The 17,523-nt window shown below is 36.0% G+C and overlaps 1 protein-coding gene across 1 annotated transcript in view; it reads right to left on the bottom strand.

The window, feature by feature from the left end:
• Positions 1-4,390: 4,390 nt before the first annotated feature.
• ABCA13 (ATP binding cassette subfamily A member 13) overlaps positions 4,391-17,523 on the bottom strand; it is a 170,353-nt gene continuing 157,220 nt past the window's right edge. Inside the window, exons 53-55 of the mRNA XM_066545835.1 lie at positions 6,960-7,065; positions 5,967-6,104; positions 4,391-4,494 (exon numbers count right to left, since the gene is read on the bottom strand). Coding sequence (XP_066401932.1) covers positions 4,405-4,494; positions 5,967-6,104; positions 6,960-7,065 — 334 coding nt within the window. The 3' untranslated portion in view covers positions 4,391-4,404. The remainder of the gene's footprint in view (positions 4,495-5,966; positions 6,105-6,959; positions 7,066-17,523) is intronic.

Here is a 17,523-nt window from a genome sequence, read left to right as displayed (position 1 = left end):
ATAGCCCATTAATCCCTAGGCACTTTCTAAATTGCCCATGGCATGCACAGGCAGTAAAATTATGTATGTGTAGTGTTCTATAGCTGGAATTAGTTGCACATGGAAATCTCACCTATTAGTTTTGCTTATATAGCCTATAGTTCTTCTTTCTCCACTTCTTTATCAGAGAAAGCAGATATGAACCATGGTGCTTTGATCAGCCTAAGCTAAAGATGTGCATACACCTCTACAGTGCAGACTCTGATCATGGCTTCTACAGGGCCATTGTGAAAGGAGCAGAATTTATCCCAGCACATAGCTCCATGTAGCTATAAGCATGAGAGCACTGCTAGAACAGTATTAGTATGTGATAGAAAAATTTAGTAAAGAAGAAAGATGCTTTGATTTGTTTCAGTGACCCATATCATTATTCAGCATGGAGAACTCATCTGCTAAAACATTCAGCAGTACCCGGCCCGTTGATAGCAGCAGATTGCAGCTTTCTGTGCAAGAATGAGACAGCTGTGATTTCTGCTCTGTACCTGCTGCCCACCCTCATTGCACCGGCAACAGCACCAGTTCTACTTGTGATGTAAGGATCTAATACACAACTCAGGAAACATTTTCTCTTTAGCTGTTGTAGGTTTGAGCTAGTCAGCCCTCAATAACTTTAAGTAAGATCTTTTTGCTGCTGGCTTTGATCTCCCTATTCTTAAAAAAGAAAAATTGAAGGTGCTGACATAAAAAGATTAGATCATATTAAACTGAATCAAAGAAAGTGCCAGCTTTACTACTTACTAGGAGAAGACCAGGAAAGCAATATCCATACCTAAATTGGTTTTAGACAGATCTAGAAGTTGAGCAGCTCCAGTAAGAGTTCGATTCTGCTTCCAAATGTATATGATTTCAGACCCCAGTGATTCAAATTTCACAAGGACAAGAAAGCTCAAAAGGCACCCAATTCCTTTGCTGAAAATCATGTTATATGTCTTTCACTACCCTGGGCAAAATTTATCATCTGTGGTCATGACTGAACCAAACCAGAGAAATAAGTTCTTTCTTTCCAGAAGAAAAAAAATCTGTAATTTTGTAAGAAGAAAAAAATTCTATAATCAGAAATTTAATATGCAGCCATATTCAAAGAGGTAATTTGTGAGTTTTGACACCCTGTCTACTAATACTATCACCCTTCCACCCCCACTGAATTTGTGATACTTTGAATTAAAGTTCAGACCTACTGTTTATTTTGGTCACATCATTCTATTACTGTATGAAAATAAAAAGAGGGCCTGAAACAACCTGCTCAAAGGTTGGCCAAAGCCCTTCTTTTGACTTGGGCTGTGGAACAGTCCCTTAAAAATATGACTATCATCTTCTCAGTTTTAGTGTTGAGTATTTCAGTTATTCAGTTGATTTCATAACTTTGAGCTTAATTCTAGTTTATTGCTCAGGTAGAAAGGCTTGCTTTCACAGTCAGAGAAATTTCCAGCTGAAATAAAATGAAACTTTCCTAACAAGAATCACACGAGAGAAGTATTGTTAAAATCCTCAGCTGAGTTTGATTCCAAATCCAGAGGTGTTACGAGATATTTCTTCATGAATTATGAATTCAAGGATTCTTTCATCATTAATGTATAATTGACCTTTTCTGTCCAGACTCCTAGTTTAGTGATTTATTTTGATAAATAAATAAATTAATGAAACAAAAATCTTTGAAATACTTTTGTTGAAACTTGCATACATTAGGAATGCCACAAGTTAAAGAAAGGGAAAATATCCTCTGAGACAGAACCTGGTAAAATGGCACTCAATTAGATTTTGACCTTCTTTACCCATAAAGGATTGGTAGACAGACATTGTTTGCTACTTGCCTGAATTAAATTGGGTCTCCTGAGATGCATATGAAGTAATTTAAAAAAAGAAAAACACTGTTAACTGAATTTACTCAACCATCACTCTGAAGCAAACCTTATTTACTGTATTCATCTATTAAACTAATATAATCCTTCATATTTTAATCAGAAAAAAGTGACATTTAATTAGTGTTACACAGCTAAGACTTGAAGAAGCTCCCCTATCTGAGCATTCAGCTAGGCTATCATTTTTCAGTCTCACCACAGTGAGTCTTGTGCTTTTATGCTTCCCTTGGTCAAAGCAAACTGCAGGACTGTTTTATTAATTCAGCTGCCTGACACCCTTCCTCAGCAGGAATAAACGCTCTTTTCACAATTTCATACAATTCACATATTTTGGCTCAACTGCCTTACACTGCAAGGATTGGAACCATCTACTTTCCCAAATCCTTAAATTTCCTTGAGTATATTTCATTTTTTCAGGGACTTGTGGTGGTTGAGACAGAGATATTAGTTTATTAAAAAAAACAAAAAAAACAAACAAACCCAAAGCAAATCAATCAGTAATAATATCAGCAATCTACATGTCTAGACACACCAACAAAAATAAAAGAAAAAAGCCAAAAACCCTGTGCACGTGACTGCCATACTTTCCCTTCTACTTTTTTCAATTAAGAGCTACAGAAATGTTCTGTTGAGTGGCTTCAGACTATGGCTCAGAGATCCTTGCTGTTCCTTGAATGCTCAGTTTCTTCCATCCTGAGATGCTGAAAGCATCTCAGAAGCAGGCTACTTCAATGATGGCATATTTCTATTTCTGCCAAAATTTCCTGCATCTGCCTTCCTTTTCCTTTCATGTCCACTACTTCTCTCATGCTCTGCTTTGTAAAATTGACTGTTTTTTGTTCTAACTGGGGACCTTAGAAACCTTCCACTCCCAGCCTCATGAAGAAATTAAATATAACTGTTTTCACATCAAATACGGACATCCCATTGTGCTGTGGCACTTCTACCAGGGTGGTGGCCATTGGGGTTTAATGGCTCCTAGGTGCTTTGGGTCTTGAGTAGCTTGGCAGAGTTCTAAAATTATACCAATCCATTCTAATGATAAAGCACTTTCATAAGCTCACTCACTCTGACCCATAAGCACATGCAGAAAAAGCCTCTAAATCTTTAGGATTTTATTTGTTTTTCAAGGACCTAATTTCATCTTTTTAAATAGGCAACCTGAATTCCTGATTTTAAAAAAGCATAATGGGCCAAAGCAACATGAACAAATCAAGCCTCAATAAACAGTCTTCTGAGTCAGCTTGCAAAGCATAAAACACAAATATATATATTTTTAATATTTTATCATTGTACAGCATGGGATTATAGCAGCAGCTCTGCAATACTGGCCATTTAAAATCAAATTCTCCCATCTCAAAGTGAACTTCCCTCACCACTGCACACCCAAAATCATATTGCAGCAAATAACTTCTAAGTCACAGGTTCTACAATTTCGGCTATTTGACAGTGTAGTTCAATAAAATGACATGAGCTAATTTCATAGAAGCTTCAAAGATTTGTTTTGGATGAGGCAGCTATTTACTAAAAAAAAAAAAATCACACTTTTTTTCTCCAAGCACAATATACAAGGAGTTTTATCCATTAAATGTTCACTTATTTTACACAAGTACCAGCTGAAGACTGTGGCCTTGTCTGAAGTATCTAGCATCATAATATATTTATTGAGAAGTTTATTGATCACAGTCTGAATTTTTATCTTATTTTCCTTTAACATTCCCATTTAACAGCATTTTGACATTCTTTTTGATGAAAAAGGAAACAAAAAAATGAGAAAAACAAACTAGGTCATTAAAAAGGTACTTGAGAATACTTCCAGCAGCAACCCGCAGGCTTAGGCTCATTGTCAAGTATGATTTAAGAAAACTTGTTAAATTTACTTAAGATAACTGGGAGGCAGACTAGGCTAGTACACTAATAACCTCTTTAACATAAAGCCTTATGGAATACAGTGTATCCTTTTTTCAATAAAAAGGTTAATTTAGCTTGTCACAACACAGAACTGAATTAACAGGGAAATTGAAAGGCTCTCAATTTGTGTGATTAAATAAAAATACTGGGTGATAGCCAAGCTATTGCTACCATTCAATTGTTTTTCTTGCCTTATCATGTAAAAATTAGATATTAAGTGTGCATGCAAGAAAGTACAATAGTCAAATGAATGCAGAGCTATCACAAAAAAAAAATCTACTACACACTGACGTTTCAGATCAGCCTTTTTTTTCCTACATTAATTAGGCTATCTGTATTTTAAAATTCCAGTTAAATTAAGAAAACCTAATTTTTGGCAGATTTTTTGGTCCACATAATCAGTTTCTTGCTTAACCAAGCACTGGTACCAATTCCTTTGGGCCTACAGATAAAAACTCACCTCTGCTTCTACTATTTGTTTCTCATACACAAATTGTTCACAGTTGAAAATTTATTGCATGTAGCTTGTGTGTACATATATGCTGACACACACACACACTCATATGTTATGGTGAAGCTGTGTCCTGTTCCAAGCCTAGACTGGGAGATGATCATGATGAACAACAGGAGATCCTTGTGAAGAATGCGGGACTCCTTGTTGCTGTGTCGCAAAATTAATGAATACCTGTAAGACATGATAAAAAGCCGGATTTTCAAAATAAAATTACTTGAATTCAGACTTTGGGGATATAGGTGATGGCATTTCTTAGCTGCTCTCCTTAGCTTTTTTTGACAAAATAATTAATAACTCATGTTGAGGGAACACCTCTAAAAATATGTTTATAAACTCTAGAAATAATCCCTCTTCCCCACTCCACCTAAGACAGGGGTTGATAAATTATAAAAATTATGATAAAATAAGTTACCAGGATTTGAAAAAGGCATTTTATGGACAAGTAAATATGAAACAATATTTTAATTGTCTTTGAATGACATACCTAAAGAATCTGAGTCTGTTGTTTCTGCCAATAAATATTGCTGAGGAGGGTGCAAATATTTCAAGGTGAAAGCACACTTCTGATTCAAAAACTAATGTGCCTCCTTGAATTGGTTTGGGTTTTTTTAAACACAGATCTTACTACATAAAGACTTGTTTCATTTTTAACCACACAAGTATTTCACAGTAAGGCATGTAGAGGGGAAAATGGCTCTTCTTTACTCAAATGATCCTCTTCATATGCAAGCAAACTTGGGGTGCATTTAAAGTATGTTTGTTACCGTAAAGGACTATTTTCCTGTTTAAAACTGACAGTCAGGGAGAGGAAGCGGTGGTAGGTGACTGAGGTGATGCATCACCAGGCAAAGCGGAGAGGAAGTAAACCTCAGTGAACAATGCCTGAAGAAACAGGCTGAAATTACCTTATATGCAGTCACTCACTGAATAGATCATTTACAAGTAGTCAGTAGACCAGCACAGAGGAGAATACTTCAATAATGATTTGCACATGGCAAAAAGGAACAAATTCACGCCATCAATCACAGAAAATGAATATTTTGACTAGATGTGCCTCTCAGTTTGCAGAATGAATAACAAGCAGCTGCCTATGAAGATGATGTGACACACCACAGTCACCCAGAAATCCCATGCTTGCCATCAATGTGCTCTTTTTGTCACAATAAGATTTCACAATCTTTAGCAGTTGGGTCTCTTCTGTCTGTTTGTGCATTTAAAATTCTCAGAAAGAATGTTCTGAAGGTCTAAGGTTTACCACAATTTACAGAGACCAATTCAGCCTTTTCAAGGACATTGGTAAGATCCCAACTTTTGGACTGTGGAAGTGGAAGTTCACAGTCCTATTTTGTTGTCCCACACAGCTCCAGATACATCTAAGCAAAGATTATGTTTGCACACACTACAAGTATGTGGCTTGCTGTGATGCCCTTACTATGCTCACCTCCAGCATAAAAGCAGTGTGGGACATGGAATCCCTGTGTGACCTGAGATGGCCTGAAACTGCTGGAGTATTGCATACATTTGGGTGACCCAGCAAATGACAGAATATTCTACTACATCAATAACTACAATACACAGCACATTTAGGCAAAAAAAAAAAAAAATGGGGCAGGGAAAGAGAAGAAAGAGAAATTATAAAATACCTGCTCTAATGTAGTTTGGCTAATGGAGTAGTGTTTGATTTGGAGAAAAGTTTTGTGATTCTCTAGGACTCTGAAGAGTTCTGCTAAGCATCCCTGACTTCTTGGTACATGGTACTCAAGCAGGTTAAGATGTTGTCCCTGAAAACAAGCAAAAATTATAAAAACACATAAAAATGAATGTACTTTGTGATGAACCTACACTTTCTTACAATCAGTCTACCTTCAACAGGTTCTTATTGCAGATTAATCTGGAAAATATGAGCTTTTAAAAAATATTTTGTCTAAATTCATAGAACAAAGAGCGGCTAATACTGAGAGTGCAGATTTTGTGAGGTGACAGCTTGTTAATCTCATAAAAGATATAAAACTTTAGAACAACTTGAATCTAACAGACTAGGGCTGTTACAATGCAGTCTGGGAAAAGGCTGAACACAGATGCACAGCTGTCTGAGCACAATACAGACTTATACCCACAAAGAGGTTCATATCTAAGATAGACGTTGTTTCCCATGATTCTTTTCCTAAACACAGGTAAAGTAAAAGCCTTTGAGAGTGTTTATTGAAATGTAATTGCTATAAGTCTTTTATAAGGCTTTTTATTAAATCAAAGAATTGCAGTAAAGGCTGAGACTTATCAACTCTGGGCTTTGAAAGCAATCAAAGCAAACACTCTTAGTGACTACACTGTAGTCCTACTTCAGGTGAACACAGATTTGAGTTCAACTTCAATAATAAAAGCAAAAGGAAATTTTCAGTGAGAGAAAAGGCCTTTTTATTTACATTGCCTGAATGCCTGTTTGGAGTTGATTCAACCAACATCACAAGTCAAATTTTTATGAATTTCTTAATAGAAAAATGAAAGGTATATTCATATGTACTTTTCCCAAGAAGAGAAATATATCCAAACACTTAAATATTCAAACATGTACATACTGTTCTTACAAGCCCCAAATTAATCTTGCCATATACTACAACATGGAGTTTTATCTGTACCTTAAACTGTGTTCCAGGAAAATGCATTTGCAGACAGTCCAAAATCATTCTTCCATAACTTATTTCTTTGCTAAGCCAAACCTTGACAGAATAACCCTCTCCAAACCTGGGAATGAGACACAGAAACATAAATTCATGAAGACACCATGAAGACAAGGAGAACATTTTGTTCAACTGATTTTCCTACAATTATATCACATATCATGCATGCTTATTGCATTATCACTGTGATTTTACTATGCTGCTATTGAACAACAGAACTTCAATGAGAAAGTTTTAAAATTAATAATAACAGAGACAATAAACATGTTATGCCAAATTTTACTAACTAATGTGTTTCACTACTTAATATACCTGAACATTTGTTAAGTAAACTATGCTTTAATTGCTACATTGCTTTGAGTGGTCAGTATAAAACTATGAAGATTACCAATCACATACACAGAAAAAGAAAAAAAAATTCTTCAACTTTTCTGATGAGAAAAATGGGCATGTAGCACTATTTTTCAAGTCTGTTAACAAAGTGCACCTTCAAAAGAAGATTTCAGCAGTGTGAGTACAATGCTCTTTTAAAGATATGCAAAGGCAAGAGCAGGGATATTTAGGGAGATGGTGAAGTTAACAAATTTTCTTTGACTTCTACTTCTATGACCATTCAATCTCTCTCAGAATAATTTAGGAAATTAACTTCTCTTTCTCAACACAAGTGTGATAAAAGTTAAGTACAGGCAATCTAACCAACACTATCTTTTTTATTAGCTTTACTCACTGCTGATGGTTATTTGGGAAAGTTGCAATAAACCAGTGAATATTGAAATGACAACTATGTTCTTATGCACATTTCTTAAGCAATAGAGGTTGTGTTGCACTAGTCCCCAGACTGGAGTGCACAGACAGAGCTCAGCGGAGACATGGGACACAAAGGTGCTGTGCTGCACCCTTTTCCTCCCTTGCAGCTAGATGTCCTCCTTCCTTTGGGTTCTCCTTCTTGGTAAATTGCTAGGGAAAAACACCAGCAGGAGGCACAGCAGAAGAGCTTTCCACTGCCACAGCTCTTCCCTGATGCCAGTGAGCAAGGGAAAGGCAGAGATGAAAGGGAGACAGGGAGCTTGTGCAGCACTGCCCATGTCTCCTCAGAAATCTGTCACTTCCACTCACCACTAGTCCCACACGCTTCATTCCAGAATAACTCCCTTTTCTTCCTTCTCCAGTGGCAATTGCTCACTGCCAAACCCTTTATTACAGTGGTTTAGTTCCTAGTGATTACCTCTGTAACATGCCCTTGTGCCAAAACCCTCCTCTCTCGTGCCTTTCCTGTGCGCAGCTCATGACTCAGGGCAGCAGCTGGCTTAATTGGGTCTGACTGGTGAGAGGCACATTGTCATGCCATCAAAGCAGAGCATATATCACAGCACACTCTACAATGCTGCCCTATATCAATACATTAAAAAATGTCTACAGATTATCAATCAAAAGGTAAAAATGATAGAAAGAACTATTTTGAGATAAATGTCCAGTTTAACCAGTGCATGAATGATTCCCAGCAAAATACCCCACATGAAACACCACATGTTCCTCACCTATAATAAGTACACAGCAATGTAAGGGCTTTAACTTTTATTTTGCATTGGGTCAGAAACTCTGTTGTTATAAAGGAAAAATCGGCATCGATTTAAGAGCAATGCAAGTTTCCACAATGAAAAAAAATAGACTGCAGATTTGATTCTATTAAGAATTTCACATGAATTCAAAATACAATTTCCAATGATCTAAAACAAAAATCCTAACTTTTTATGTAGCACCAAACAGTGGCAGGTTTTGCATAAAAATGAAAAACACCATCACAGATAAATGAGCATAGGTTTTTTTAGCCTTTGGTTGTTTGTGGGGGTTTTTTGTGGGTTGTTTTTTTGCTGTTGGGTTTTTTCTTTGGTTGGGTTAATTTCTTGGAGTAAGAAACATCCTGACGCAGTGTCCTGTCTTTTGGTTCCTGAAGGATGTTTCATGAACTAAATTGTATTGAATCCAGACAGCAGGGTACTAAATATTTACTGGAGAGTGTAGCCTGACAGACAAGCAGTGCTGATTCATCAGAGATCCAGAATTAGGTGGAATCCAAAGCGTTGTCTGGCAGATTTGCTTTCCAAAGATTTACTATGTTTTAAATAGATCTCTAATTAAATGTTTTAAATGCATAGCATCATCCCTGAAAAAAATACATGCGACAATAAAAAAAGTTGTTACAAAGATGGATATAGTTAACAAGGGTATTCAATTTAGTTGACAGCTAACCTGAGGCAACATTTTACAAGAGATCATTGATTCTGATCAGTTTTTTTGGCATTTCTATACAATGACCATTGAATTACAGTTTGAAAAATGCTGGTTTATGGAGACAGTCAACAGTCTCATAAAATGAAACTGCTGTATGCAATGAAGTTTCCAAAGAAAATGAATCAAAATTCTGATTAGCAAAGACAGAGGAGTCTGTGCAACTTTGGTTTAGTTCTAAATTGTAAATGGCATAAGTGCCAGCATAGCACCAATAAAAACTTTAAAAGATTTTCTTCTTTTGGCTAGTCGAGTTATGATGCTTCTATACCTTGATTTTATACTTCATTTTAGTACGAGAGTTCCCCATATAGAGTGAGCTGATCAGCAATAAACATTTCCCCCTGCTATAATCAGCAAGCTGCTTTTGGCAGTGCACTGAGGAAATGGAAATTGAGTTGACCATTTTGTTCACTCTGTTTTGCTCTCTGATTCCGACAATTCAATTAATTCAGAAACACAAAGTGCAATTACAGAGGAAACCATAATCTGGTTTGATTAGCACTGTTAGCATCAAACCTTTAGCACCTGAGAGCTCAAGACCTAAAGAGGAAGAGATAATCATTAGAATGGCCTAAGTTGAGCCAGGAGATTCATTCAGCAGCCATCTGCTGCAAAATATTCATTTCTTCAAAGCTACTCAACAGAGAATGCATCATGTTACTTTAACTACACCTGTACATCTATTTTTGTATAAACAAACACAAAACCACATATACTAACAAAATAAAATATTTTTCTTCTCTCTATCCTTCCACTTATTCCTCAGTCAAACTCCTAGTTCATGCTCGACTTTCACCTCATTAGTAGTTCTGGGAGTACAACTTATTGAGTGGTTTTTCTGTTAAAATGCCAACATGAGACTGAAGCTAAAATACAAATTCTCAAATTGACTGTAAACTAATTAACTTGACTATTTAGAGACAGCATCAGCTGCAGAAGCAGGAGCTTAGCAAAAACTATACGTCCATGCTTTACATAGGTCCTCAAGGTATCTGAGCACTCAGATAACAAGGGAGCAAAATGAACATAAAAAGGTAGCAAGAAATGGAAATATTTCCATGCCAGGAATTACTAAATAGGCTAAAACTTTTCATCATCAAAGAAAGATGACAAGGCAGTCAAAAGGTATTTTTATGGAGCCCAGAATCATGACAATGAAAATAAGAAATAACTCTTCACTCATGTGTTTCTCATGCAAGAGCAGGGGTCATAGAGTTAAATTATAGGAAAAGAAACACCAAGTCAGTAAGATGAAGTAATCTTCCTTACACTATGTAGAGAAACTGTACAACTCATTGACATGGGATGTGATAGATGTCAGAACTTTACATGAGTTGAATAAGAGACCAGAAAAATTCATGGTGGGGATCCACTAAAATCACTTCTGACTTAAGAACCAGAAACTGCTGAAGGTTGTTGAGTAATGTGGTAAAGTAACTTCCTGTGCTTATCTTGTTCCTGTACTTTTCCCTTTTGATCACTCTCAGAGAGAGAATACTGTGCTAGGAGGTGTATAATCTGATCTCAGGCTTCTTTTAGTATAAATATCCCCAAGAGGAGGTCAGCCTGGGTAAATCACCCGAATGGTTCCTCGGTTCTTGGAAGTTTTGCAGCCCCACAGCCACACTACCTGCAGTACAAAATTAGTTTATGTAAATCGACTTCATATATGTGTCTACACAAGCTCCAGTCACACACTGAAATGAAATGTAACCAAATCTATACTGAGGAAGTCCCCTGGATGCTTTCCTGATCCTCTTTTAACCTTGCAATGGTAACGGAAGTGGGTTTAGTGGCCCAAAGGTTGAAAGTTCTCACAAAGATCATGGAAAGGAGCTGCCACTTGGGGCAGGGTAACTGTTCCCTTCTGCCCATTCCTTGGGGGTCCTGGTTCAGAGGTTTCAATGGGGACAAGAGTTCCCATTGAAACACAGCTGAGCATGTATTTGGTCACAAGGAGTCCCTAGAAATTAACCCAATAGCTTTTCTTAAGCTTGACCCATGAAAACCTGTTTTATGTGAAGGGTGAAAAAGAAAGTACGTTATCATCAGACTTCTATTTGATTTGCTTAAAAAATAAAAAAATCTGTATTTTCATTTTAAAGGCTTAAGAGTTTGCTCAAATGAACAAAACCAAACTTTGAAACCACTGTTTTAAGTTACAGCAGGTCCAGCATAAACAGCTCATCAAATCACACTCTTCCCAAAGCCTATTTACCAACTCTTCTATCCCCCAGTAAAATTTGCTGAATGTAAACTCGGGAAATGAACAACATGGCCCCATTTTCTAAACTTTGAGGAATAAGAAGAGCATCTAATCACCCATATGCTTCTCTTCCCCACTAATCAAAGAGTACATTTCCTGGACAATGTTGTGTTATATTTATACATATATTCACATCAAAAAATTGCAGCTCACAGAAAGTTTACTGATTGAAATATAATGTGCATACTTTGTGTATGCGCTAGTTCAATCAAAGGACTGCTTCAAAATAACATTTTTGGATAAAAAAAATAAAAATAGTAAAGAGAACATTAGCACTTAATGTCTGCTAGGAACTGCATCTTTTAGAATATGTGCCATAAATCAAAGAGAGGGAATAATATCCTACTGTGCTGTTTATCCCTCTGCTTTGGTTTAATTTATTTGCAGGCAGATATGGTTCTCCTTTCCCTAAGTGAATAGTATCACAGAATCGTTTAAGCTAAAATAAGACTCATCTAGGCAAGGTAACTTAGTTACACCAGTATAATTGCTGAAGCACGGGATACACATCCAGGTCATTCCTCTCACAGCTTTAGACACAAATACGATTTACAAACAGAACAAATCTTGAACAACATTGAAAACAAAGCATTTTGAAAAACATTGTGAAAAAAGAAAATAAAATTTAAATAAAATTATTAAAACAAATCAATCACACTTTAAGATAATTTTAAATCACACAATGTATTTAATTGTTTCATCTATTAAAAAACAAGCAAAGTCAATACCAAGGAAAAAAGGTAATTAATTTTTAAATACTTTTATTTTTTAATGCTAAAAATTGTATTTGCAATTGTATTTACAATACAATGCTAATACTTGTATTTTAAAATGCTAAAATCAAATGCAAATACCCTGTCACTTTTAAAATGGGATTTCCTTCTGCATTTATTCAGAACCTCAGCCTTGCTGAACAGATAAACCTGATTAGATGCAAACAAATAGACATAAATAAATTATAAAGTCTCTCTTCCATGTACTATTCATAGAGTTTGTTTCATCATTTTTAAGTAATCGTGACTTTTCCAGGGTAACAATAGAAACACAAAAACAGTTATTAAAATGATGACTAACACTTGTTCAGGTATATTGTACATGAACTATTTGTTTACACACACTCAGGCTTTCATATCAAACCATCTGAAGTTAATTTCTGTATTCAATATTATAATTGTCATAACAGTGACAGTCCCAGATTATGAGCAGTGCAGGGTGCAAATTTGCCTTGCTCTCTGTGCGCTTGTAAAATCTTAGATGTGATTTCCAAATATGTGGTGAAACCCTAAAAAATCTCGATAACTGTTTAAACAGGTGCACACATAAATATCTCTCCATATTTGTGCTTGTTTGTCTGCACATACTGCCAAGTATCAGGGATTTTTGTATACTTGCATTATTTATATATTTCACTCCCAGAGAAACAGGAGCAGCAGTGCTGTAATCCTTTGTAAAGCTGATGGTACAGCCTATAAAGGACCCAAACTGTTTCCTCAAATGACCTTATGGGGCTCAACAGTGAAAAAGGCAGGAGTAAGTAACATTATCATTGTGTTTCTATGACTGAGTTTGCATGTACTGATTTTTAATAGCATGATAATCATGATACTACACACTAAAATGTCTACTAAAAGACCTTATCAACACCTCAGGGTCAAATCTCAAGCTAAAGATTGTTTAATGGAGAAAGGATTTAAAATGAAAATTTAAACCACAGTTATATTTGCTTTATGTAATGAACATCAATTACATCATCACACAGCACCTTGTAATGAAATCCCTATTGTGAATGCCTTACATAATACACTGGATGTACCTGCTCAGACAAGTAACCTTATTTACTGCAATGCCTAGAAAATGTTGCAAATAAGACAGCAGATTGATGAGGGAATGGACAAGAAAGGGAAGAGAGTGCTTCATGGTTCTGGAACACCCTGGGGAACCAAATCTTGCCCTTTCATCCTCATATACCTGTGTGGTGTGTGGTGACTCACTTAGACCACGCCTTCCTTTAGTGCTTTCCTGTCTTCCTAAGGGCCTACCTGGAAACCAAGGGCTCCAGTTGGCAGGGGGAATTCACAGTGCCTTCTGGAACACCCACAGCTACAGCTGAAGTTAATTGGAGTTTTGCTTTGAATGCAATGTTGAACAAATGTAAAATATTTAGTCATAAACTTCTCAGATGGACTGCCGAAACCCTTTTAACTTTAGCACCAAACTTTGGTTACTCCTCTATAAAATGGGAGTAATTATTTCAAATCAAGTTTCTCAGAAGTGCTGTGGAAAACATTGTCGGTGTTTGTGATGCCCTGATCCAATAAATGCTGATAATACTGTATTTAAGAACAGGTTTGAAAAACTCCTAGTAAAACACATATTAGGGAAAAAAGAGAATATGAAATCTTAAGTAGCTGCTGCTGATTTAATGATTTATTTAGAGATACAATGCAGCATCCTGTGAAAAACAGTATAAAATGACAAAAAAAAACCCAACAAAAAACATTCTAATGGACATGCACAGTAGGGCTGAATAAATATTGTACAAAGTTTTAGGAAGTCAAAAGATATTGTTCATTCCTGAACTCTTAATCTGTGTGGTTTTTAAGTTTTAAGAACTCTTTCCTTCAAACTTTCCTCTTGGAAGACAAACTAATAGCTATGTTACATGATTACACATCCACTGCCTTAATGCATTTTTCATGTACAAAATAAAGCTTTTTTTTGGTCAAGAAGAATGAAAATTATTTAACTTTTTTATATTTTATAGATGCACAGAAGCTTATTGCTAGTATGTCAATTAATAACACTGTGTCCACCCAAGGCTGAAATATTGATAGGAACTTTTATATATAAGAAAACTACATGTGTAGGTTTGAGGAGAGCAATAAAATATTCTCAATCAGCCTTTAAAAAAAAGGGTAAAATATGAATAGTCTGCCAACATATTTTCCATTCTAAGTCTTTAAGTGCACAGATAAGATTTGCAGACCTCTTTAATCCTCCCTTGGGTGAAGGAAAGGATTGAGTGAGAACAGTTAGAGGAACAACATAAAGATACCATCGTCAGTGAAGAAAAAGTCAAGTCCCATATAAGAGGGATGATGAGATGCCTTGACTTTGGGGCTGAAATTCTCATGTAAAGCTATGTAGAAGAGTGTAGCTGACACATCAGACTCTTTTCCCCTGTAACTCATTGAAAGTATGGGGAGATGAAGTGTTCAAATTGTAGATATGAGAAAAGGCATCTATGCTAAAGTAAGCAGATGTTGATGTTGCTGTGATCCCAAGAGATGTTTGAACAGAGAGAGCAAGAAGAATGATGAATGGGGAAAGATCTCTGTTCTCAGAAATGAAGGTGATCTCAGAAATAGATAAAGAGAACCTTCGCTCTTGAAGAGCTCATCTTTAAAATAGAACCCCATAAGCTGACAGGGCCCATAAATGCAGCTGTGGGAAAGCTGTGAAAGATGGGAGGATCTTCACAATTTCAGATTTCCATGTGGCTGCTATTCGTGGAAACTAAAAGCCATGAGAGAACTGTTTTCTTGTGGAGAAGTCTCCATAAATTGACAAGAGGTACTCCTCTCCCTCTTCACTTGTGACTCCAAGCTGAATAAAAACTATTCGAGAGATGATACACTTGACTGAATTTTTTCTGTACATCATTAGAGGGAAAGAAAGAAGTTGGGGGGCGGAAGGGGAGGGGAAGTGTTCTGAAGATTTTATTCTAATTTTAATTATTTCTGTTTCTGTTAATAAAGTTCTCTTTGTATCCTTTTAAAGTTTTGAGTCTGCTTTGCCTTCTTCCTAATCCTATCTCACAGCAGGAAATGAATAAGTGTATTCTAGTGAGTGCCCTGTTGTTTGGCCAGCACTGAACCCACCACATTAATTGGTGCATTGGCCAGGAAATCTCAAATTGGCAAATCAAAACCACTACACAGCTATAGCAAATGAATTAATTGTTGAGTAATTTAATCAGATGGCTTGCTGATAAAATTTGAGAAAAACTTGATGTCCACCACCTGACAAATTGGTATGGGTTTTACCGATATGAGAAGTCTGTCCAGATGGCCCTAGAATGAAGGATAATATTCAAAATGTTGTTCTCAGAGAGCTGGCCAGCTGTATGTCACATGAAAATGCTTTTGTGAATTTTTTAAAAAAGCATTAAGTATAATGGAGAATACTGAAGAGAGCATTTAAATGTAATCCATTCACAATTTAGAGTAATTGACTCTGTTGGCAGGAGTTGTCTGAAATTAGGCTTTAATGGGCACAACTGTTAACACATCAGTCTCAGACAAACTACATCTAGAACTAAGAAGCTAACGTTTGAAAATTGCCCTTCAGTTTGTTCTTCTACCCAATGCATTTCTTGATATTTTTTATAAATTTGCCACCTACAATAAAAAAGCTTTTATATAGAAGTTTTACCCTTATTATTCTGCTGATAAACATCTGTAGATAGTTTAAATCTGTTTAAACATATATAAATATAGTCAAGGTTCAGCAGCTGGGAGCAGAAACGCAAACATCGACATTTGTAGTGAGAAGATATTTTGGGAACAGCATTTTCTGACAGGCTTGCAGAAGGCCTGGAAAAATGGAACAAGTCTCACACGTTAGAAGCAGCATCACTTTTTATATCCCTACGAAGCATTTATGTCTCACATTAGCATCTTCCTGGAGTTCACCCATACCATACCCTTCATGGCAGAATTTTGTCCTGCCATCTGACAAAGCTGTACTCAGTCCACAATTATGATCATTCACATCTGCCAAGGGCTGAAAGTGTAGCCAGAGAGAAAGAGCTGAATCCTTGAACTCCCCAGCATAGCAAAGAAGCAAATTTAACAGGGCCCCAATGAAGAACCATTAAACCTTCATCACATATCCGTCAAAAAGGTGATCGTAATCTGGACTCTATAGGCTGGAGTGGTACTAAAGAATAAACAACCGAAACAATTTTGAGGACTTCCAGCAAGACAGAATTCAACAAGAAGGGAAGAAAGAATGTCATTTTAGTATATGTGCCTACATTTAGAAGAGGAAGAAATTTCTTGAGATATAGTAATGGAATCATGTGTAATATCAAAATATACTTCTGTTTCTTACAGTACAGGATTTAGTCTTTTATAAATAAAAGCTGAATCAAAGTTTTCTTTGGTTTAAGTATTAATATAGTGTTTACATGTATCTCCTTGCAATCTTCAAAGCCAGATCAGGACATGTGTTGATTTCAAAATATTTCTTCACTTTGATTTGTAGAAACAAATTGAAAACAGACTTAAGATGTCAAGAACTGCTTATAAATAAGAACAATTTTTAAAAAACAAGCCGTAAAATCTAACAAAGAAACCATGATAATCTACAACTCTCACCCCATTAATTTATTTTGGTACCATTCTTTCCTGTTAATATGAATGTGTATATTACTAGCCTGATTCATTCACACACAGCACAAAAAAACACCATCCAAAAATACAAGCTTTTAGAGTATTGGTAATTAAATTAAAACAGATGCAACAAAATCAGTTTTGTTTATGCTTTCTTTATATTATTTCATGGAACATTTTTTTTTAACAAAATATAAGAGGTAATGGGTTTTTTTACTGTGAAATGGTGCATGGGACAAATATAATAGACAGTGCTAATTGCAGGAAAACACTGAAACACTAGGAAAAGTTTGGTGATTATATCAGTAGAGCTGGCTGTTAAGGAAAACATCCTTCCTTCCAGGTAGATATTTCCTAACAACAGCTTAGATTTACTAATCCTTGTGGTCTATCACTTTAGAAGAAACAGTATTTTGGTCTGTAGGGCAATGAGAGTGATAGGGCTATTAAATCATAGGAAGGAAGGAATCACTCAATACTCTTCCAAGTCCTGGAATCTTTTCAGGATGTTCACAGGTGGAGCAGAAAGTGAGAAAATGAAGATTTTAAAATTACTTAAAGCTTAATT

Source organism: Molothrus aeneus, chromosome 1 (genome assembly GCF_037042795.1).
Source record: "Molothrus aeneus isolate 106 chromosome 1, BPBGC_Maene_1.0, whole genome shotgun sequence".
Taxonomy (NCBI): Eukaryota; Metazoa; Chordata; class Aves; order Passeriformes; family Icteridae; genus Molothrus; species Molothrus aeneus.
This window is presented reverse-complemented; position numbering and strand designations above follow the sequence as displayed.